Source organism: Dermacentor silvarum, unplaced genomic scaffold (assembly GCF_013339745.2).
Source record: "Dermacentor silvarum isolate Dsil-2018 unplaced genomic scaffold, BIME_Dsil_1.4 Seq639, whole genome shotgun sequence".
Taxonomy (NCBI): Eukaryota; Metazoa; Arthropoda; class Arachnida; order Ixodida; family Ixodidae; genus Dermacentor; species Dermacentor silvarum.
The window spans coordinates 103,877-128,236 of NW_023606557.1; the positions used below are offsets into that span (position 1 = coordinate 103,877).

At 51.5% G+C, this 24,360-nt stretch overlaps 1 protein-coding gene across 2 annotated transcripts in view; it reads right to left on the minus strand.

Moving 5' to 3' along the window:
* Nucleotides 1–24,360, minus strand: part of LOC119435342 (uncharacterized) — a 58,834-nt gene that overhangs the window by 23,254 nt on the left and 11,220 nt on the right. Inside the window, exons 2-3 of one of the 2 annotated variants that reach the window (XM_037702233.2) lie at nt 21,213–21,277; nt 6,756–6,856 (exon numbers count right to left, since the gene is read on the minus strand). In XM_037702233.2, coding sequence (XP_037558161.1) covers nt 6,756–6,856; nt 21,213–21,277 — 166 coding nt within the window. Of the gene's footprint in view, nt 1–6,755; nt 6,857–21,212; nt 22,823–24,360 lie in introns of those variants that run through there. The other variant, XM_049659805.1, reaches the window with a different exon arrangement.

Consider the following 24,360-nt stretch of genomic DNA (forward strand, 5'->3'; position numbering starts at 1 on the left):
ATCTGCTGAACGGTCGGCGAGGTGGCTCGATTAGCTGTAGAAGGCCGGCTGGCTTTGTCGGCGGTGTTTTGCGTCACTGACAGTGTCGGCATGTCCTTACGTAATGGGCGACGTCGGCAGAGAGGCGAGGCCAGTAGTATTTTTCTTGTATCCTCGCGAGAGTGCGTGAAAAACCGAGATGTCCAGCCGTTGGGTCGTCATGGAGAGTTTGCAGAACCTCTGGACGCAATGCTGAGGGTACCACGAGGAGGTAGTTGGCTCGGAGAGGCGAGAAGTTCTTCTTTAGGAGAATGTCGTTTTGCAAGAAAAACGACGCCAATCCTTGCCTGAACAGCTTCGGCACAATGACGGTCTTGCCTTCCAGATAGTCTACAAGGCTCCTTAGTTCCGGGTCGGCTCGTTGTTGTTCGGCGAATTCGTCGGCGCTGATGGGTCCCAAGAAAGTGGCGTCATCCTGGTCGTCTTGTGGCGGCGGTTCGACGGGGGCGCAAGGCAAACAATCGGCGTCACAGTGATTTCGCCCGGACTTGTAATCGACGGTGATGTCGAATGCTTGAAGTCTCAGGCTCCAGCGTGCGAGGCGGCCTGAAGGATCCTTCAAGTTAGCTAGCCAACACAAGGCGTCGTGGTCGCTCACAACTTTAAAGTGCCTGCCAAAGAGGTAGGGGCGAAACTTTGATGTAGCCCAGATGATGGCGAGGCACTCGTTTTCTGCTGTGGAATAATTTGCTTCCGCCTTCGATAGTGACCGGCTAGCGTAACTTACAACCTTTTCTAGTCTGTCAGTCCTCTGCACAAGCACGGCGCCGAGTCCTATGCTGCTTGCGTCGGCGTGGACTTCGGTATCGGCGTTTTCGTCGAAATGCGCAAGTATTGGCGGCGATTGCAGGCGTCACTTCAGTTCTTCGAATGCTTCGACTTGCAGCGTCTCCCACTTGAACTCGACGTTGGCCTTCGTGAGATACGTCAGTGGCTCAGCGATCCGCGAAAAATTCTTGACGAAGCGCCTGTAATAGGCGCACAGTCCAAGAAATCTACGCACTGCCTTCTTGTCAGCGGGCGGATGAAAGTTGGAGATGGCCGCAGTTTTCTGAGGGTCGGGGCGCACTCCAGACTTGTTGATGACGTGGCCCAAAAACAAGAGCTCCTCATATGCGAAGCGGCACTTTTCGGGCTTTAACATGAGTCCGGAGGTTTTGATTGCTTGAAGAACTGTTTCAAAGCGCCGCAGGTGTTCTTCGAAGCAGGAGGCAAACACAACGACGTCGTCCAAATAGACGAGGCAAGTCTGCCACTTCAAGCCTGCCAGTACTGTATCCATGACGCGTTGGAAAGTCGCAGGTGCCGAGCAGAGACCAAACGGCATGACCTTGAACTCGAACAGTCCGTCTGGTGTTATAAAGGCAGTCTTCTCCCGGTCCCTCTCGTCGACTTCGATTTGCCAGTAGCCGGTTTTGAGGTCCATCGACGAAAAATACTTTGCGTTGTAGAGTTGATCCAAGGCGTCGTCAATCTGTGGGAGGGGGTATACGTCCTTCTTCGTGATCTTGTTGAGGCGACGATAATCGACGCAGAAACGTAGGGTTCCATCGTTCTTCTTCACTAACACCACGGGGGACGCCCACGGACTCTTGGACGGCTGGATGATGTCGTCGCGTAGCATTTCGTCGACTTGTTGCCTTATGGCCTCGCGTTCGCGCGCCGAAACTCGGTACGGGCTCTGACGGAGTGGGCGGACATATTCGTCGCTTATAATGCGGTGCTTGGCGACAGGGGTTTGTCGAACTTTTGACGACGACGAGAAGCAGTCCTTGTATTGCAGGAGCAGAGCTTTTAGCTGTTCTTTCTTATGATTTGGAAGGTTCTGATTGACGTCGAAAGTTGGTTCAGGTACTACAGTCGTCGTTGAAGGTGCACTAGAATCCGTGAAGGCGAAAGCACTGCTGGCTTGTACTATTCCGTCGATGTAGGCGACCGTGGTGCCTTTGTTAATGTGCTTATATTCGTGGCTGAAGTTCGTGAGCATCACTCTTGCTTTCCCTTCGCGTAGTTCACCTATGCCTCTAGCGACGCAAATTTCACGGTCGAGCAGTAAGTGATGATCGCCCTCGATGACGCCCTCCATGTCTGCAGACACTTCGGTACCGACGGAAATCATTACGCTTGAGCGAGGCGGAACGGTGACTTGTTCTTCAAGCACATTCAAGGCATGGTAACTGATGCTTGTATCCGGCGGTATCGCTTTGTGTGTTGAAAGCGTTATCGACTTGGACCTTAAGTCGATGACTGCACCATGTTGGTGTAGAAAGTCCATGCCTAGGATGACGTCCCTGGAGCAGTGCTGCAGGATTACGAAGCTCGCCGAGTAAGTGCGGTTGTTTACCGTGACTCGCGCTGTGCAGATTCCAGCCGGCGTTATTAGGTAACCTCCCGCTGTCCGTATATCGGGTCCTTGCCAGGCCGTCTTCACCTTTTTTAACTTGGCGGCGAACGCACCACTGAAACTGAATAGTCGGCGCCAGTGTCGACGAGAGTGGTGACGTTATGACCATCGATGAGCACGTCTAGATCGGTAGACCGGCGTCTGGCGTTGCGGTTAATTCGTGGCGTCGAATCACGGCTGCGTCGGCTTGCTCTGCTGCTGCTACGTCGCGTCGGAAGGTCTTCATTCGGCGGCGATGTGTTGTCAAGGCTGTTGCTAGGCGGCGTGCTGATATCTCGTCGTGATGATTCGCGAATCGTCGTCATCGGCGGCGGTGGAGGATCTTAGGCATTGCGTCGTACAGCAACCGCACCTCCATCGGTTGCTGCTTTTAGTTTCCCGGGTATGGGCTGGGAGATCGGCCCCGGGTGGGACCGTTGTACTGACGGCGATGCGGCGAGATGTAGCGGCCTGGTGACGGCGAGCGTGAGGATCGTCGTGGTTGCCACTGGGCTCCGGCGAGGTAGTCGGCGATGTCGCGCGGTCGTTCACCTCGATCGGGACGCGGCGCGTTGACAGGAAAGCCTCGCAGGCCCATCTCGCGGTATGGGTATCGGCGGTAGACATGGCCGGCTTCCCCGCAGTGATAGCAGAGCGGGCGGTGGTTGGGGGCGCGCCAAATGTCCGTCTTCCTCTGGTAGTTGTGCTGGGCGACGGGCGGGCGTGCTGGCGGCAGCGGCGGTGGACGACGGAACTGTGGCGTTACGGGGCCCTGGCGCGAGCGTGGAGGGGGGCCTTGACGACGGGTGACGGCGGCGTAGGTCAGCGCTTCCGGCTGGGGTTGCGGCGATTGTGGCTGAACATCGGGAACTCCAAGTGAGCGCTGAACTTCGTCTTTGATGACGTCGGCGATAGATGCCACATGAGGCTGCGACCTGGGAAAGAGCTTATGCAGCTCCTCGCGAACGACCGCTCTGATGGTATCGCGCAGGTCGTCGGCGCCTAGCACTTGAGCGTCGGCGTAGTTGGTCAGGGCACGGCGGCTGTATTGCCTGACGCGCATTTCAAGCGTCTTCTCGATCGTTGTAGCCTCGGAAAGAAATTCGGCGACAGTCTTGGGCGGGTTGCGCATCAATCCAGTGAATAGATGCTCTTTGACGCCCCGCATCAGGAATCGAACTTTCTTTTCCTCACACATATCGGGGTCGGCGTGGCGGAAGAGGCGAGTCATCTCCTCTGTGAAGATCGCGATGTTCTCGTTCGGCAATTGCACTCTGGTTTCTAATAAAACTTCGGCCCTTTCTTTTCGCACGACATTCGTGAAAGTCCTCACGAAGTTCTCACGAAATAGGTCCCACGTCACCAGGGTGGTCTCTCTGTTCTCAAACCAGGTCCGAGCAGCATCATCTAATGAAAAATAAACATGGCGCAGCTTGTCGTCGTCGCTCCATTTGTTGAACGTCGCGGTCCTCTCGTATGTCTCCAACCAGGTTTCAGGTCTTCAGCCGATGATCCACGAAAAGTCGGTGGCTCCCGAGGTTGCTGCAGCAGGATGGGGGATGCTGGTGCTGCCATTTTGGTTGTTGACTTGGCCTTGATTGCAGTGGTCTTTTCGGGAAGAAGTCCGAACTCCGGCACAAGTCCTTGCTGCCTACGGCTAGCTCGCTGGTCCTTGGCGACGTTGGTCTCGTCCTCCGGTTTCGGGCTTGGGTCGCGGCTTTGCGGGGGCGTTCGGTGCATGAACGAACTAGCACCTCCACCAGATGTCACGTAGTAGTGACGGTAGAGAAAACAGTCGCAAAACTGTGTATGACCAAACTGGTTGTTTATTGGGCGAACCTGTGCCCACAAAAGCAAGCTACACTCAAAGCACAACGATAGCGGCGAACACAGTCGGCGATCGTCGAAAATCTGATCAGCGGTGAAGCGCGTCGGCTTTTAGTACCTGAGTCATCGAAGGTTCCAGATTAATCCATGATGCCCGCGTGTCTTCCAGAAAGTTCTAGACAATTCGCGTCGGTCATACAATCAGATAACATAAGCGTCGGTGAAAACAGGCAACAGAAACTTCCGATACAGGAACGTCCTGCGCCGAGCGATAACGTTTAACATTTGTTAGCCGGTGGAAATCGGCCACCGGTGAAAGATAAACATGTATACGTGTCAATACGAACACGTGATCAACAGCGGCGGCCGGGTCAGTGGAGTGACTGGCACAGACAAGCTGGCATTGCGTGATTTGGGCGGAATCCATAGTTGCCAAGCAACCGTCTACGTCACGCGGCTGCGCAATCTCTCATTGGTCTTCCCGTCGAGTGGACCGGACCACATCACAGCCAGATGCTTTGACCAGTGAGAAAGAAGACGAGGACCGCTGCAGCAACAACGATCGCGGCAGCAGCCACGATGGCCAACACGCTCCTTGCACTCGAAATGCCGAGGCATTCAGTAGCGTGTGAAAACATTCGTGAGGGCACGTGCACATACTTTTACGCCTTCCAGAAGTCGATCAATGACGATTTGGGAAAGAAGATAACGCACACGAATAGTAGAACCCCGTTTCGCCCGAAAGGTGAAGCAACGATTGCCAGAGAAAATTAGTAGACAGCTGTACGAAATAAGGATATAGTTTTATCGGCGGTATAAACTTGTAAACATTTGCTTATTAACTAAATTAACAAGCACGGTGTCACGTACGCACAGGTAGACATGAACACATCTCGCTCGATGATCGTGGGAACTCGCTGTCAAGACGCTGGAGTAAGGAAGTGCGGCAGCAGCAGCGAGCGAATTGACCTTCGTGCTGTCTCGCTCTTCAACATGAACTAAACGTCGAAGGCACAGTGCATACTCAGCTATCAGGCACTACGTGCACTTTGTCAACATCCCAGATCATTTTGAAGATGAGGCCCGCGCAGGCGCGCACTCTGCTCACCTCGCATATCGCTTTCAAGATATGGCAGCCACGCCGTATTTGGCAACGTGCCGGTCGCTTGTTGCAATGTACAATCTGGCTGCGCCACTAAATTTACGTGACCGCCACATTCGAACGCAATTACAGATTGGCGACGTATAAAGGGTAAGTTAATACATGGAAGTCAACGGGATTTAGGACGGGACCGCGAAAACGCGACGTAGCAGCCGGGAAAATGCAGCAGCGAGGAACGTATCAACGGGGATCCACTAGGAACTTTGTAACCCAATTTTGTATACGTTTTGATGATAGGAATTTTGGGTGATACGAATATTTCACGCGACCCCGTGAAATTCATATCACCAATATTTTACTACATATAGCTATGCTCAAATATTGCATTAGGGAGTATTGTAATCGTCGGTGTAATTTTTTTCTGACCTTCATTAGATTGAATTTTGTGTAATTACAATTTTCGTAGCATCCCTGTGGAATTCAAATTAACAAGCTTTTACTGTACATTGATTCAATGCTAATGCATTAACGTCGACAGTCATCGTGAGATAGGTAATGCTGCAATTATTCAAAAATTTGCAAGCAAGTTTTCTAAACTCAGCAAGGCTCTGTGCATATGCATAATCATTGCTAATTGTTTCACTGTCGTCACGGCGAGGTCATGGTGGACATGAAAGAGCTACTTTCTCACGTAAATTGAGCTTCTGGACTTGAGTCACTCCCAACTTTGAGCACTTCTGCCTTTGCAGCAGATGCTCTGCTTCCTCTTCTGTCTAAACTCTGTCTTCCCCATCCCATTTGGTGCTGAGCTGTGCTTTCACAAGGGCTGCAGAACATGGTGTCAACCTTTCCGCTTATATACTCTGAGGCCCACTACCAAGTTTGATGTGACACAGTTCTTGCTGAGACACTCCTGAGCTTGCTCAACTGCTACTTGGTCAGCACGGCACATAGGCCAAATGCACGTGGTCAGTGTTGGGAAACATACATTTTTAGTGCAGTACATAGGAGACACACAAGCCCTAACTTGCAAGTGATGTTTAACATTGAAGACCGTATTTATACACACAGTAAAACCAGAGGCAAACCAATCATATGGTGAGGAAGCACATGCAAAATGGCAAAAAGCATTTGGCTATCACCAGCCATCGCCGAGAAAATCTAATTCTTTTTTGGATAACGAAACTGATGGTGAAATAACGTATTCGTAATCATCGCTCAGCTTTTCTGCTGCCCCAACAATCTTCCTCGTGTAGCAATCTCTTTCACAGAACACAAACAAAATGATGCTGTTTCTAACAAAGGTTGTCAAAATGTGGTGTACACCCACAATAACAACAATGAGATGCAGGGCAACCTTCAACTTCCTTCCCAGGCTCGTGTGAAGAGAGCACGGCAACCCACCTGGTACTATGGGTCCTGCAGGGGGCGTGCGACGCCGGCGCTTGACCTCTGCCAGGCAGGCGCGAGGTGAGCGCTCGTTCAATGCAGACCCTGGCCAGTTCCTGGGAAGGACAAGATCAACACACACCTTGTGAGAGACTTAAATAAAGGCCCTACAGGCAAACATTTAGTTCATCTAGGGTGACTTATTGCGGTCTTCACAATCCCAAGGCATTTCTTCATTGCTAAGAGATGACCTACCATATATTGCCAAGTATAATAACTCAGCCTGCAATATCAGACGACCCTACCGTCTTACTTGCATTCCCAAAAATTGGAGGGAAGAAAATGTTTCGAAAACACAAGTCATGGCAAGTTTATTTTTCATGTTGAGCCACTGTTGCTTAGTGATGCTGACATTTAACCCTTTCAAAACCACTGATGTACCGGTACATTCCTGCGCTTCTCTATCGCCATGTCACTGACGTGCCTGTGTGTTCTCCACTCTCCCCCCTCGGATACCAAGAGCGCATTTTTCATTAACCATGTCATTTTTTTCCCTTCTGCATAACCAGAAATAAACCATTGTGTTCATTTTAAATCTGAGAAATAAAAACCCAATGCTGGCCGGTGCGTCACCTCTGAAAAAAACCAAACAAGCTGAAAGGGTTAAGTGATTTGGTGAATTGCCATGTGCTAGTGCTACCCTTAGCTCACAATGAAGCCTCTTGCAAAATACCCAACATCTACGTCTATGTTGCTACATCTATGTGATGCAGTGAACGCCACAGACTGCGTCAGCCAAACAAGAACTAGGATTGCCACAGAGTGGGTTTTTCCTTTACGGTGCCAGCTGCCAGTTTGACCACCACACCTGCAGGCCATGTTCCGGTTTTCAAGTTCTTAAGTTATCCCATTACAGACTGCATCACAAGTGCTCTGCCAGGCGATAATTTATTTTTCTCCCTAGCTTCCTCCCTATGAGTCCAAGCACATCCTCTGCTAATATTCAATAAATTTTCTCAGTCACCACTTACTGACTGCGCTTATTTTGGCTGCTTTATCAGTAGAACCCGTTCATTCGTTGTGAAAAAAAAAACAAAAAAACATGATAAAATAACATACTGACCAAGAGAAGGTACGATCCAAAGTAACTAAAGCTTTGGAAGGCTTGACTGTAGTTGACATCTACGCATTGTGAAGCACTGTGCGAACGTTGCAGCATGAGACACTGGCTCGCGCCAAAATGCTGGGGCCCGAATGGCTCAAGACACCCATTGCAATTGCGCTTTCAGCAAGCTTACGTTTGTGCTCCTCGAATTCGGCATAGGTTAGCAGCTTCTTTGAGCGAGAGATTGTGGTGAGAAGTTTCGACGTGCTCGTTCGGTGCGGATTGATGTGGCATGATATGCAAATGTGCATTAAGCTTGGTGGGGCTCGAGAGACCAGAGACGCATGTTGTCATCTTCCTACTGCGTAGTTTTTTAAGAAGACGACAGGAAACCAAAACAATACCGAACTGGTGAGCAATGCCAGAATACGGTGCCACCAGAGCAAAACACGGCGCTCACATCGCACTGCCTGTAGCAGAGAAGGGCAACGCATTTGGGCTATTGTGTACTAAAAGTGCGCAATACGCTTCCAATGGCACTACACCCATACCTGCCAACCTCAAGACTGTCAAATTCGTAAACTCGCGACCGGGGGGGGGGGGGGGGGGGCGTGCACGGGAATTCTGCCGAGGAGTACGCCTTCAAACACACTTGGAAGTACTGATAGAGTCTAGTACTGACGAGGCTTCGAGCACGCCATCACGCTTCGCAGCCTCTACGGCTACAAAACACCGGAGTGCCGGAGTCGCACTGCGCCCGATGCAGCAGCACGTCGCACAAAAAACGCGAGGCCCACAAAACAGGTCATACAGTAAAAGTTTGTTAATTCGGATTTCACGGGACCGAAACAAATGTCCCAATTAACCGAATGTCGAATTATCGAGGGTATCAAGAAAACAATAAACAACTGCTTACTACGTCAACACGCTCTTATTTTCAGTATGAATCAGCAAATTCTGTTTCTATTTTGCATAAACGCAATGCGGAAGCTGCAATTCTCGTCATCTCGCGACTGATTAGAGCTCGCAGCGGCGAAGGTTTCGCGACTTCCTTCACATTGCGGCTGCGGCGCACGTCTTCATCTGAGACGCGCTTTTCACTAGCGCGCGCACATCCCGTTTATTTTTTCGCCAATGTCGCTGGGTCGCCGCCCATCGCGATATAGACGGTGCGCCTCTTCCTCTTCACAACCGCAATCTCTCTCCATCCTCGACAGCTTTGCACTGAGTAAAAACGAAACTATTGCTTACCGCAACCGCTGTCAACGTGATCATGCACGGCGACCTTGCGGTTCTGAAGGCGCGCGACCGACGCACGCATAGTCAAACAGAAACTACCGTTTGCTGCAACTACGGACGAAACCGCTGTCGATATCGCCGCGATCATGCATGGCGACTACCAAGTTATGAAGGCACGCGGCCGACGTGCGTACCGAGTCAAAACGAAACTACTAGTAGTTTGCCACAACCGCAGCGGACGGAATCGCGGCCGCTATCAAGACGATCATGGATGGTAACTACGCAGTCATGAAGACACGCGGCCAATGCGGTGCTATGTGCGGCAGTAAACGCAAGCTAGGCACGAATAGGAACAAATAGGCACGAAGCCTTCCGGCGTTGTTGTCATTCCAGTACTCCGTTGCTTCGTTTCGGTGGACGCTAACGTTGTTTTGGCGCTGTCCATTCATGTTTCGGAGGGTGGCGTGGCTTAGAGCTATAGGCTCCGTACAGTCGAGTTTGCGGCTGCTCTGGCGCCATCTGGCGCAGCGACGCAACAGTGTTGGGAAGTGGGCGCCGCAGCTCGGCCGGCTCGATGAGTGTTCTTTCCCGCGCGCTACATTTAGTCTCGGCCACGGTTGAAGCCGTTTTGCTTTGTTCACCAGCCTCCTTATTTTTTTATACGTCTTGCGACGGTGCAATGACATGCGCTTCATCGGCAAGCGTCGGAGGTGAAAAAAAGAAAGGCAAGTGGAACCGGTGATACTGCTGCGTAAAGGGCTGTCACAACCACGAAGGCCAGCCGGGGACAAAGTTGTACAGGTTTCCTGGCAAGTCTTATGAGATCGAACGGCGAAAGAAATGGGCCGCAGCTGTGAGGAGAGTAAAGTAAGTCAGCTTTTTTGATATTTGTGACAAGGTTTTGTTCTGTAAAGCGTGCTACACATGTGCGTTTCACAGCTCGTTGTGCGACGCCAGCGGCCATGGCCAGCTGCTGAACATTTAAAAGAAATTTGTCACGACTTTGCTGATTTGACGACTGCTTGCCGTTGTCTTAGCATTCGGTATGATCAGCATAGCACTGGCATGTGCGATGAGCAATATTTTATGCCAAGGAAGCCTATTTTGTGCTGGCGAGCACTAACTCGACGATCCTCGTTTCGGCCGCTGGCGCTTGAGAGGCGCGGTTTCGCATGGTACGATTTTTCTTGTGATATACATTTGCGATGTATCATTGTAAAAGCAAAGCGCGTATGCAAGGAAAGGAATTCGCATGCGATATCGTATCTCGTGAAAGGGGCCTAATGAGCCTCGATCATTGTACATGATGAAGAACGAACATTCGTGTCATGTAAATTAAGATCGCCTAGTTAATAAATCTCGTTTATCAGCGCAGCAGGTGGCTCCGACTGGGTCCCAAACGAGTCAACGAGGATAGCATGGTCACTGCCACACGATCCAACAATCCGAATCGTTTAGCTCACTCGACATGACTGTGCTGACGACAGCCTACGAGTGAGCGTGTAGCTGCACACGGTCCAGATCGAGCTGTATGACAATCTAAAGTAACAGTGTGACAGGGGTATCAAATGATAGGCCGCGCGTACAACGCGTCGGAGCGAAATGAGGCATGCATTGCCAACAGTGAGGCGTCGATTAAAAATCGGTTTCCGGGTGTCACGATTTCAGGGTGCCAGTTTAGTGACTTCAATTTTAGTATTACAGTAAGCTTTACTCACGTGAAGGATGACGTCGTATACTTGCTTTCCCTGTTGCGAATGGCACTTCGTTTGAACGTCCACGCCGTCTTTCACACAAGCAACATGCGAAGCAGCGTAGAGCTTGTCTCCGCTGGTTAACGCTGCACCGTGAAAGTAATCGTCTATTCCTTTAATAGGCCTGAACCCCGCAAAAACTATTTGTGCCATCACAGACGGCCACGCTTGTACTTTCACGTACACACACGCACAAAAAAAGAAAGCGGATCGCGGATATACGTGCGGCTTTCGGAGGCGTGTATACGTAGTTCCGAAATCTCGCTGTCTTCCCCCCTTCCCAGGTTCGCGCCGCCCGCCACATGCGACGCTGAGCATCGCGCCACCGCTGCTGCGCAGCAGCGCCGCCTGTTCACTGTAGGGAGCCTATGGGCGCGGACCATTCGTGTTCGGAGGGGCGGAAGGGCAACGGGACAGAGGCGCGTGAGGCTGGCGATGCGGAGGATGGAAAACAACGCGCGGCGGCGTGGAACGGCTCAAAAAAAATTTTTTTTTGTCTTTTCAAGGAGTTCGTATTCCATTCCCTGACAGCATGACCCTGAGTGAAAACGAAACTACTTTTTGCCGCAACCGCTGCAGATGAAACCGTGGCCGCTATCAACGCGATCACGGATGGCGACTACGCAGTTTTGAAGGCACGCGGCCAACGCGGTGCTATGCGCGCCGGCAAACGCAAGAATAAAAGCTTTAAAGGCTCAAATATGCACGAAGCGTTCTGGCGTTGCTGTCATTCCCGTACGATTTGAACTCCGTCGCTTCGTTTCGGTGGACGCTAATGCCGTTATGGTAGAGTACACTTAGTTATAGCTCGTTTGCGTCGCACATTTGCGGCGCTCCGCGCTCGCCGAGCACCGAGAGTTGTCCGAATTAACCGATGTGCGGCCAAATACGTCCGAATTAACGAGAGTTTCATTGCATTAAATAATGCAAACGCCTGCCGGGACCAAAGGACGTGTCCGAATTAACGAGCTTTTACTGTACTCGCGAAAAAAGCCTAGCGAAGGTGACAGGCAAGACGACTAGCCACAGCCTCCCATACCGAAACTGTGCCTGCCGCATCGACCCGAAATCGCCGTCGTCTCTGGGGGCGCCACTTACGTACAGGTGGGCCTCTATGTTGAGAGTAACGACAACCAGTGACTTCCAGCTGTCGTCAGGTAGTCCAACAATCCGATGACGAAGGCAACGTCACAGATTGAAAAATCTCCTTTCTCTGCAGACAATAAAGATTACGGCGCATACCTCCATCTCTATGCGCCCCTACGTAAGTGGCGCCCCTACCCACCAGCAACGGTGTGAATTTATTAAAAATGTTAAAAACTATTTCGCGAATATAACCACTTTTCCGTAAAAATTGAGCCGACATTCGTAAAATCGTAAGACGGGTCCAAATTCGTACATAATACGGAAAATTCGGAAGAGTTGGCAGGTATGTACACCAAATGCACTGTGACACAGATAGATGAAGCTCAACGCAATAGAGTCGGTGGTTATAGCTATGTAAAGAACAAATTGACTGCATGTTAACTGTAACTAATGGCAGTTGCAGATGTTCGGTGCAACTGCTTTATTCGAACCCCATGTCCCCTAGCCGTTGATGGCACACTCCCTTCTCTTCTGTTCTCAACACACTGCCACCGGTGAGAAACGTACGAGATGGTTGATGATGACAGCAGTGCCCTGCGCCTTCTAAACTTCACTCCTTAGTCTCATGTCTTGGGAGTTTTTCAGCTGGCGGCAGTCAAATTGGCAAAACTCGTAGATGCTCTTGTCGTCGCTTTCAGAGTCTGCAACAGCATGACACATTGACTGCGGTGGCGGTTGCTACTGGCGTCCCACCAGGCTGGAATGGAAGCCCATGAATCATCCGACAACGCGTGAGCGACTGCAAGAGGTGCCGAAAGAGGTTGCTTCCTTTTCTTCTTGGACTTGTGGATCATGAGCAGGTCATCCATGTCATCGTTCTGGCTCTCGATGTAGGCACCACGAAGGTGTCTGCTGGTACATCGGCCACGTTGGTCCACAGCCGATCACAATGGTTCCAGGACAATTGCCCTCTTTCGGTCGACTTTGATTGTAGTTGTCCAATGTGGAGTCACCAGGCATCTCTGTAGGCTGCAGCCTTGCCAGCGTAGTCGGCAGCAGATAGCTCTGCTGGTCAATGAAGTTGAACTTTTTGGTTGAAGACATTGGTGCAGTTGCATACGATCCAGATGGGCTAGTAACGCCCTCCATACAATAGCACTCATGCTGGGACGACCTGAACCAGGGTGGCTGCACGTAGTTGTCCTTCTCACCTGAAAAGTAGTCATTCTTGTGACAGTTCTTGTGGCAGCTTATGTCCTTTTTGTCACTGAAGAAGGTCTTAGAAGGCCTCAACGCTATCGATATGCCAGTCTCGGGGGTACGATTCCGAGTGCGGCCTTGCAGATGGTATTCGGTTTCCTCGCTGCAGTGTAGAGAGGGGCAATAGTGATTACAATATTTTTGGTAGTGGTTCTGATGGTGGTGGGGCTGGCTCCCAGTCTCCCGCACTGTGCGCACACATGCGGGTAGATGCGTACGGATCGTCATTCAAGTTGGTTCGTACAACACGGCTGGTCATTAATGTCCGTTCCATGCCCATTGCATGTCAATTGGTATGGCGCCATGGAATATCGTGAATTATGCGAGCAGTTGAGGTACTGGATGCTCGAACTTGTCCTCTGTACTAGCCGTGCTCTGGGGGCCCATGTCGGTGATCAACTAGTTGTTGTGCAGTATCAGCTGACGCAGTACCCTCAGTCTGAAGCTTCAGTACTTATTCCTTGCCTGCGGTGTTCTGGCATTTGCACTGACGTTCGAGTGCTTATCAGGTGGACTATCTGAATGTACTGCCCGATGTCCTCTCTAAAGGCTGGCGGCAGTAGGTAGAGATGCAAAGACAGCGCAGGAATTGAGACAAAAACGAACCCAGCTAATCACGTGGTGGATCTTCTCGTGGTATTCAAGAGTCTTCGTAAACTCGGCTTTGTATTCATCGTGGTCACTCACAAGCTCTTCGATTTTAATGCTCATTTCAGTGAGGCAACAAACGGTCCATGTCATCGAGTTCAATTAGGAGCGCTTGTAAGTCTGTAGGCGTCAGCTAGGGTTTCCTTCACGGCTTTGTTACAGTACTTCAAATGATACCGCGCTCACGGCATAGTCGTTCCGTAATCGGTTACGCAGACAGCAGTCGCCTTCGCGAGTTTCGGCACTATAATGTTGAGAATGAAGTGACTGCCCGCCCGTCGGCTGTGGTTCATCGGTGTGCAGCTGCTTTATTCGAACCCCATGTCCTCTCGTCCATGCGTGTGGTGATGGCATGCTTCTTTCTCTTCTGTTCTCAACATTTGTGAATGCGCTGTGCGACAACCCGCAAGGAGAGTAGCTGGTATTGGAATAAGAAACTGAGTGAGCGCTGGCGTTTTCACATGACAAGGGGCTATTAAGTACTGCGGGGAAGCTACTGCAGCGGGCAGCTACTGTATTCGATTGCATGCATCCCACACCTTTTCTTGTTTACATGGGATCTAGCGGCCCGATAATGTATCATACGATCGCAGTTTTGCAATGTATTGAATGTTGGTGTCGAAAGATCGCGTTTTCCAGGAACGTATGAACCGGTTAATGAGGAAGCGTACCTGTATTGGGTCATTTTATGTGCACTCGATCGCGAACGTTGGTGCTGGGAAATCACACGTAACAGGATCGCACCAATTAAGTTATACTGTATTACTTTTTGTTCGCATTTTGCATGCATTTTTGCATACAGCATTTGAGAAGACTTGCAATGGAATATATAATGAACCGTTTCCAAACTCTTCATTAGATTTTACGCAGTGCCAAACCAGACTCCTGGAACTTCCAAAGGGTGTCAAAATTAACTTGTACACCTTTGATGTCTTCAATGTACGAGTCGTTTGCATATGCATATCTACGAAGGTATATATGCATTTCTTAAAACTGCAATGCTTCCTTTCTGAAGGAACATCATGAAATTTCTTAGGAAGTTTGTGTAATCTCAACGGGTAATGAGTAAACATCTGCTCCTAAAGCTTACTCCATTTAATGGATTTCCATAGAATTCATTTGCTCACTGACTGTGCCATCTATTTTGATCTATTTTGTATTGTCACGTAGTAGTGACGATGAAGCAAACAGTCGTAAAACTGGGAATGACGAAACTGATTCTTTATTGGGCGAACCTGTGCCCACAAAAGCAAGTTACACTTGAAGCACAACGATAGCGGCGAACACAGTCGGCGATCGTCGAAATCTGATCAGCGGCGAAACGCGTCGGCTTTTATACCTGAGTCATCGAAGGTTCCAGATTAATCCCTGATGCCCGCGTGTCTTCCAGAAAGTTCTAGACGATTCGCGTCGCTCATACAATCAGATTACATGGGCGTCGGTGACCACAGACGACGGATAGAAGCATTGATAACGTCCGAGAAGCTTCCAATGCAGGCGCGTCCTGCGCCGAGCGATAACGTTTAACATTTGTCAGCCAATGTTGAAAGCGGCCACCGGTGAAAGATAAACATGTGTACGTGTCAATACCCTCCCCTTAAAAAGCATCGTCCCGATGCTATAAACAAACACGAAAGCGAAAACAAAACCATGCGTAATAAACAAAATAACAAAAAACAATAACAAAGTAACAAACTACCTAAGTTTGTTAGCGGGCGTAGAAAGGCTTAAGACGCACCACGTGGATGACTTCAGGTCGTGCCCGGCGCCGCTGTGATTGCGAAATGCCGTCTGGCACGACCTCATAGTCCAGTGCGCCAATACGTCGGGTGATCTTATATGGTCCGAAATAGCGACGTAACAGCTTCTCGCTAAGTCCTCGTCGGCGTATCGGAGTCCAGACCCAAACACGGTCGCCGGGCTGGTACTCGACGTAGCGTCGTCGAAGGTTGTAGTGTCGGCTGTCGGTCCTCTGCTGGTTCTTGATGCACAGTCGGGCGAGCTGTCGACCTTCTTCGGCACGCTGCAAATAGGTGGCAACGTCGAGATTTTCTTCGTCGGTGACGTCCGGTAGCATGGCGTCAAGCGTCGTTGCCGGGTTCCTTCCGTAGACCAGGTTGAACGGCGCCATGTGCGTCGTTTCTTGCACGGCCGTGTTGTATGCGAAGGTCACGTACAGAAGGATGGCATCCCACGTCTTGTGTTCGACGTCGACGTACATTGCCAGCATGTCGGCGATGGTCTTATTTAGGCGCTCGGTGAGGCCATTCGTCTGCGGGTGGTAGGCGGTGGTCTGGCGATGGCTTGTGTGGCTGTATCGCAGGATGGCTTGAGTTAGTTCTGCCGTAAAGGCAGTACCTCTGTCGGTGATGAGGACTTCTGGGGCACCGTGACGCAGGAGGATGTTCTCAACGAAGAATCGGGCTACCTCGGCAGCACTGCCTTTGGGCAAGGCTTTTGTTTCGGCGTAGCGGGTGAGGTAGTCCGTAGCTACGACGATCCATTTATTCCTGGACGTCGACGTCGGAAAAGGCCCCAGTAAGTCCATCCCAATCTGCTGGAACGGTCGGCGAGGTGGCTCGATCGGCTGTAGAAGTCCGGCTGGCCTTGTCGGCGGTGTTTTGCGTCGCTGACAGTCTCGGCATGTCCTTACGTAATGGGCGACGTCGGCAGAGAGGCGAGGCCAGTAGTATTTTTCTTGTATCCTCGCGAGCGTGCGGGAAAAACCGAGGTGTCCAGCCGTTGGGTCGTCATGGAGAGCTTGCAGAACCTCTGGACGCAATGCTGAGGGTACCACGAGGAGGTAGTTGGCTCGGAGAGGCGAGAAGTTCTTCTTTAGGAGAATGTCGTTTTGCAAGAAAAACGACGCCAATCCTTGCCTGAACACCTTCGGCACAATGACGGTCTTGCCTTCCAGATAGTCTACAAGGCTCCTTAGTTCCGGGTCGGCTCGTTGTTGTTCGGCGAATTCGTCGGCGCTGATGGGTCCCAAAAAAGTGTCGTCATCCTGGTCGTCTTGTGGCGGCGGTTCGACGGGGGCGCGAGAGAAGCAGTCGGCGTCAGAGTGCTTTCGCCCGGACTTGTAAACGACGGTGATGTCGAATGCTTGAAGTCTCAGACTCCATCGTGCGAGGCGACCTGAAGGATCCTTCAAGTTAGCTAGCCAACACAAGGCGTGGTGGTCGCTCACAACTTTGAAGGGCCTGCCATAGAGGTAGGGGCGAAACTTTGATGTAGCCCAGATGATGGCGAGGCACTCCTTTTCTGTTGTGGAATTTTTTGATTCCGCCTTCGATAGCGACCGGCTAGCGTAACTTACAACCCTTTCTAGACCGTCAGTCCTCTGCACAAGCACGGCGCCGAGTCCTACGCTGCTTGCGTCGGTGTGGACTTCGGTATCGGCGTTTTCGTCGAAATGCGCAAGGATGGGCGGCGATTGTAGGCGTCGCTTCAGTTCTTCAAATGCTTCGATTTGCGGCGTCTCCCACTTGAACTCGACGTCGGCCTTCGTGAGGTACGTCAGTGGCTCGGCGATCCGTGAAAAATCTTTGACGAAGCGCCTGTAATAGGCGCACAGGCCAAGAAATCTACGCACTGCCTTCTTGTCGGCGGGCGGCGGAAAGTCAGTGATGGCCGCCGTTTTCTGTGGGTCAGGGCACACTCCAGACTTGTTGATGACATGGCCCAAAAACAAGAGCTCCTCGTATGCGAAGCGGCACTTTTCTGGCTTCAACGTGAGTCCGGAGGTCTTGATAGCTCGAAGAACTGTTTCAAGGCGCCGCAGGTGTTCTTCGAAGCTTGAGGCAAACACAACGACGTCGTCCAAATACACGAGGCAAGTCTGCCACTTCAAGCCTGCCAGTACTGTATCCATGACGCGTTGGAAAGTCGCAGGTGCCGAGCAAAGACCAAACGGCATGACCTTGAACTCGAACAGTCCGTCTGGTGTTATAAAGGCAGTCTTCTCCCGGTCCCTCTCGTCGACTTCGATTTGCCAGTAGCCGGTTTTGAGGTCCATCGACGAAAAATACTTTGCGTTGTAGAGTCGATCCAAGGCGTCGTCAATCCGTGGGAGGGGGTATACGTCCTTCTTCGTGATCTTGTTGAGGCGACGATAATCGACGCAGAAACGTAGGGTTCCATCCTTCTTCTTCACTAACACCACGGGGGACGCCCACGGACTCTTGGACGGCTGGATGATGTCGTCGCGTAGCATTTCGTCGACTTGTTGCCTTATGGCCTCGCGTTCGCGCGCCGAAACTCGATACGGGCTCTGACGGAGTGGGCGGACATTTTCGTCGGTTATGATGCGGTGCTTGGCGACAGGGGTTTGTCGAACTTTTGACGACGACGAGAAGCAGTCCTTGTATTGCAGGAGCAGAGCTTTTAGTTGTTCTTTCTTATGCCTGGGAAGGTTCTGATTGACGTCGAAAGTTGGTTCAGGTACTATAGTCGTCGTTGCAGGTGCACTGGAATCCGTGAAGGCGAAAGCACTGCTGGCTTGTACTATTTCGTCGATGTAGGCGACCGTGGTGCCTTTGTTAATGTGCTTGTATTCGGGGCTGAAGTTCGTGAGCATCACCCTTGCTTTCCCTGCACGTAGCTCAGCTATGCCTCTAGCGACGCAAATTTCACGGTCGAGCAGTAAGTGATGATCGCCCTCGATGACGCCCTGCATGTCTGCAGGCACTTCGGTACCGACGGAAATCATTACGCTGGAGCGAGGCGGAACAGTGACTTGTTCTTCTAGCACATTCAAGGCATGGTAACTGATGTCTGTATCCGGTGGTATCGCGTTGTGCGTTGAAAGCGTTACCGACTTGGACCTTAAGTCGATGACTGCACCGTGTTGGTTTAGAAAGTCTATGCCTAGGATGACATCCCTGGAGCAGTGCTGCAGGATTACGAAGCTCGCCGGGTAAGTGCGGTTGTTCACAGTGACTCGTGCTGTGCAGATTCCAGCCGGCGTTATTAGGTGGCCTCCCGCTGTACGGATATCGGGTCCTTGCCAGGCAGTCTTCACCTTCTTCAACTTGGCGGCGAACGGGCCACTGAAGACGGAATAGTCGGCTCCAGTGTCGACGAGAGCAGTGACGTGATGACCATCGATTAGCACGTCTAAGTCGGTAGACCGTCGTCGTCTGGCGTTGCGGTTAAGTCGTGGCGTCGGATCACGGCTGCGTCGGCTTGCTCCGCTGCTGCTACGTCGCGTCGGTAGGTCTTCTTTCGGCGGCGAAGTGTTGTCGTTAGGGCTCTTGCCAGGCGGTGTGCTGATACCTCGTCGTGGTGATTCGCGAATCTTGTTCGTCGGCGGCGGAGGATCTTCGGTATTGCGTCGTACAGCAACCGCACCTCCATCGGTTGCTGCCTTTAGTTTCCCGGGTAAGGACTGGGAGATCGGCCCCGAGTGGGACCGGTGTACTGACGGTGATGGGGCGAGATGTAGCAGCCTGGTGACGGCGAGCGTGAGGGTCGTCGGGGTTGCCACTGGGCTCCGGCGAGGTAGTCGGCGATGTCGCGCGGTTGTTCACCCTGCACTGGACGCGGCGCGTTGACGGCGAACCCTCGTAGGCCCATCTGGCGGTATGGGCATCGGCGGTAGACATGGCCGGCTTCCCCGCAGTGATAGCAGAGCGGGCGGTGGTCGGGGGCGCGCCAAATGTCCGTTTTTCTCGGGTAGCTGCGCTGGGCGACGGGTGGGCGTGCTGGCTGCGGCGGCGGCGCTGGGCGACGGAATTGCGGCGTTACGGGGCCCTGGCGCGAGCGCGGAGGGGGGCCTTGACGACGGGCGACGGCGGCGTATGTCATCGCTTCCGGCTGGGGTTGCGGCGATTCGGGAAGTCCTAGCGATTGCTGGATTTCCTCCCGCACGATATCGGCGATGGAAGCAACTTGAGGCTGCGACGACGGTAGCAACTTCCGCAGCTCTTCGCGTACTATCGCCCTGATGGTGTCTCGTAGGTCGTCGGAAAGTCCTTGGACTTCGGCGTAGTGTGGCGTCGAACGGCGATTGTATTGCCGGTTGCGCATGTCCAGTGCTTTCTCGATCGTCGTAGCCTCCGAGAGAAAGTCTTGGACTGTTGTTGGTGGATTCCGTACCAGTCCGGCGAATAGCTCCTGCTTAACTCCCCGCATGAGCAAGCGAACTTTCTTGTCTTCGGGCATAGCTGGATCGGCGTGCCGGAACAATCGAGTCATTTCTTCAGTGTACATACCGATGCCCTCATTCGGGAGCTGTACACGGTTTTCCAGCAAGGCTGCAGCTCTTTCTTTACGGACGACGCTCGTGAAGGTGTCCAGGAAGGCGGCTCGGAAGAGGTCCCAGGTTGTTAGTGAACGTTCCCTATTCTCGAACCAGGTTCTGGCGCCATCTTCAAGAGAGAAGTAAACATGGCGCAGCTTTTCGTCGCAGTCCCACTTGTTGAACGTAGTGACCCGGTCGTATGCCTCCAGCCAGCTTTCGGCGTCTTCACATGGCGAACCGCGGAAAGTCGGCGGCTCCCTGGATTGTTGCATCACGACCGCAGATGTTGGCACAGGGGCTGTCATGGTAGCTGCTGCCGAGGTCATGACTTTTGTCCTCTTGGTCTTCTCAGGTAGGGGTTCGTACTCCGGTGGCAGGTTCAGTAGCCTGCGACTAGCTCGCTGGTCGGGGTAGGCGTCGACGTCTTCTAGACGGTGTGGGCTTGGCTCACGGCTGGACGGGGGGGTCCGGTACAAGGACATAAAAGCACCTCCACCAGATGTCACGTAGTAGTGACGATGAAGCAAACAGTCGGAAAACTGGGAATGACGAAACTGATTCTTTATTGGGCGAACCTGTGCCCACAAAAGCAAGTTACACTTGAAGCACAACGATAGCGGCGAACACAGTCGGCGATCGTCGAAATCTGATCAGCGGCGAAACGCGTCGGCTTTTATACCTGAGTCATCGAAGGTTCCAGATTAATCCCTGATGCCCGCGTGTCTTCCAGAAAGTTCTAGACAATTCGCGTCGCTCATACAATCAGATTACATGGGCGTCGGTGACCACAGACGACAGATAGAAGCATTGATAACGTCCGAGAAGCTTCCAATGCAGGCGCGTCCTGCGCCGAGCGATAACGTTTAACATTTGTCAGCCAATGTTGAAAGCGGCCACCGGTGAAAGATAAACATGTGTACGTGTCAGTATCTGCTTGCAAATAACACAAAATATGTGCACAGGCGAAGTTGGCATAGAAGAAAAAAAAAAGAAAGAAACACTATGCTGACACTGCACCACTAGCAGTGACAGCTTGTGCTTTTATAGCTTCCTCATCTATGAATCTGGCCAACAAGGCATGAATCTATAACGGGAACTCACATAGACACAGATCCAGTAAGAGACAATAAACTTACTCTGATTTTGAAAGGAACTCCACCGATCTATGAGATGAGGTTGTGGGCAGCGACATCGACACCATCTGCGGGTTGGAAAGAAGAAAAGGTTCAGAAGGCAAGACTGAGACGAAATCGCTAAGTCACGAAGCAGGCGACAAGCATTTTGCTCCGGTGAGAAGAAATGCTTCTCATGGACTGACATTAGCCGGCAGAGGTTAGAGCAGTCTCACAACAAATGCTTTTCATCGACTGGCACACAGCCAACAGGACAGATTTCACATGAGACATCAATCTCTGCACAGCAGAACACCATGCTTGAACATGATGTACTAGCCACATGCTTCTCTTCCTTTCGAAATAAATTTAAACAAAACTCAAATGCCAACTGTAACTAAATTTTGGACTGCACGAAAAGCGTACTGATTGTGTAGATACAGAGGAGTCTCCGTGCAAACGCAACATTGAAATATGAACCAAAGTGTCACAAAAAGCTTGCAAAAATAGCCGTTTCTGGATACAGAAACAGAAGAAACTCCTCCACTGCTCAACGAAAGTGATGCATGACCTAGAGTGCATGTCACCTCAGCCTGTCAGCCTTACCTCGGAGGCAGCATGCCGAGACTTGCGTCATAACGACAACCACCAGATGCACACGCCGTCTGCTTAGGTGCTGTTCAAAACGGCTGCTAACAAGAAAACTGCACAATTACCAGTCCTACTTCATTGACGAGATTGCTTCACTGGAATATACTATTCATCTACAGTACAGACCACTTATAACGGAACCGCTTACACTGCAGGACCGGATATAGTACGGTCTTTTCAGTCTCCCGTTAACTTTCCCATAGCACTCTATGTATACGCTTATTGCGTATAGTGCAGTTGCGGGAGCCAAAATACCAGTTACAGCGCGGCTGCCCAGAAGTTCAGCAGTCGACCGAGACGGCAAACGCGAATTGCCTCAAGCCACGGATATACTCCGACATCACGGTGGCGAACGACCGGCGTCTATACTCCAACAACACGACACAACCGGTGTGTCTAGCGCTGTCGGGCGCGTTCCATTGCTGCTGGCACGTGAATAGCTCCGTTCCTATTTTTCTCTCACCACGCCGAGCCGCACCGGCCACGCATCCCAGCATTTCTCGCGCGGAGTGGGCAGAATGACGCAATGGCGGGAGCGCGTGAAAGCGTGTCCGCTACCGCGGCTCTCTGCGCATTAAAGGGAAGCTGAAGAGGTTTTAGAATTGGAAGATTTAAGGGGGTTTGGAAAGCTGACACAGTATAATTCTACTCCTGCAGTCATTTTCTCGATTATGCGCGTAGCAGCGCTGAAATCGCCGTTGAAATTTTCGTTGATGCTCTGCCCCCTTTGCTCGCCGAGTGTAGCGGCGAAAGAACGGGCTCAAGGATGAGGTCAATACAGGGGTCACGTGAGCGCTCTATTCGAATCACGCACCTCGCCGATACCTAAGATTACGTCTCGATCGTCTTCGCCATCAGAGCCCATTAACCGACCGGCGGAGTCTCCCGCAGACGCTGCAGCTTGTATTTGTTAAAATAAATAGACTAGCGTTGACTTCTGGCCTGCCTATTAAACTACGATTTTCGTATTCAGGAGGTGAAAAACTACAGTAAAATCTCGATAATTCGAACTCGGTTAATTCGAAGAATTTGAGCAGTCCAGTCATTTTCTATGCAAATTCTACCAGATAATTTTAATGGCCCGCACGCCTCTATTCGGATAATTAGAAGTTTCCGGCTGGTAGCAACGTGCGGCTGTTAAGTTGGGCCTCCATACTGTCGCCAACCGATTTTCCGAGCTCGTGGGGACTGAAAAATAGTCCGAAAAAAAATTATTAAGTGCGGCTTACAAAAAATCTCTAATAACGACCTGCCTCATACTACGCTGAGAGGGGATCAACTTGCTTGGATTTGCGCAGCAGTGATGTCGTCTCCGTGTACAGTCAACACGAACGTCACCGCGTTGGCGATCTCCGCCAACAGAGTTCGCCATGGAGATCGAAGAAACGAGCTTTGCACCGCTTAGCTCTCGCGAAGGCACGGGAGGTAGCACCGATCACCGAGACATGGGTCTCCGAGACACCTGCTCAGTGTACACGCCACGTTCAAAATAGCAACCGAAACTTTAGAGAAAAAAAAACAAAAACAAAAAACAAGCGTGGTGTCAGCGTGGCCGCCGCAGCGAGCGAAGGTTCGTGCGGTCTATCGCTGCAACGGAAACTGAGCGGCAAAAGGACAGCGCATACAAAGGTCAGAGCCGTCTAGAGATCGCTTTCAAGAAGATACGGTGCGCGCGAGAACCCGCTCCGGCGCTAAATACGCAGTTAGAAGGGTAGAAGTCGCCAATTCCCCTTGCGCACCCCCCCCCCCCCCCCCGTTGAAAGTTACGCATTTGGTGCCGCGGCACAGCGTTGCAGATCTATTGCCGTAAAATTCCGAGCAAGCGCCCCTCCTCAAGAAAGTCGAAATTACTGGCAACGTTAGGAATCCCGGAACGGCATCCCGGAACGCGTATCCCGGAACGGCACCAAAATTCAAGATGGCAACGACAAAATTTTGCCACCAAAAAAAAGCGCAGTGGGAATGGCATTAAAATTTTATTGAACATGAACTTTATTAAGCCAAAGATTTGTTAGTGGTGTTTATCACTCTCAAAACTACAGAAAGAGCACATCGATGCTGCACCGACACGTCGCCGCGACCGGCGAAACGAACATTGGTTATATGCAGCTTCTATTCCAGGCAAAATTATGTCCGCTAGAGTAAAGTGACGCGTAATGTTCACTTTATTAAAAACCATGTCCACGGTGAAACATTTAGCACTAATGAGAATTACGATACAAGTCAAGCTCAGCTGCAGTGCATGGCTACCGACGGCGGACAGCGAACCGCGGCTCGGCCATGCTCGCATCGCAGCTGGTGGCGCCGCAAATATCAGCATATTTACTTCATCGTGTGAAATTATAGCGAGGAGAGGGTAAAGCGGCAACGACGGTAACAAAACATTGCTGCTTGGGAGCGTCGGCGGTTCGTTCTAAGCGTCGTCTGCTACAGATTCGAAGTGAACTGAAAAAGGCCTAGCGACGATATCGGTGGCGAGTGATTAGCAGCGGTGAAGCTGCCGGCGACGCCAGAGCTTAGC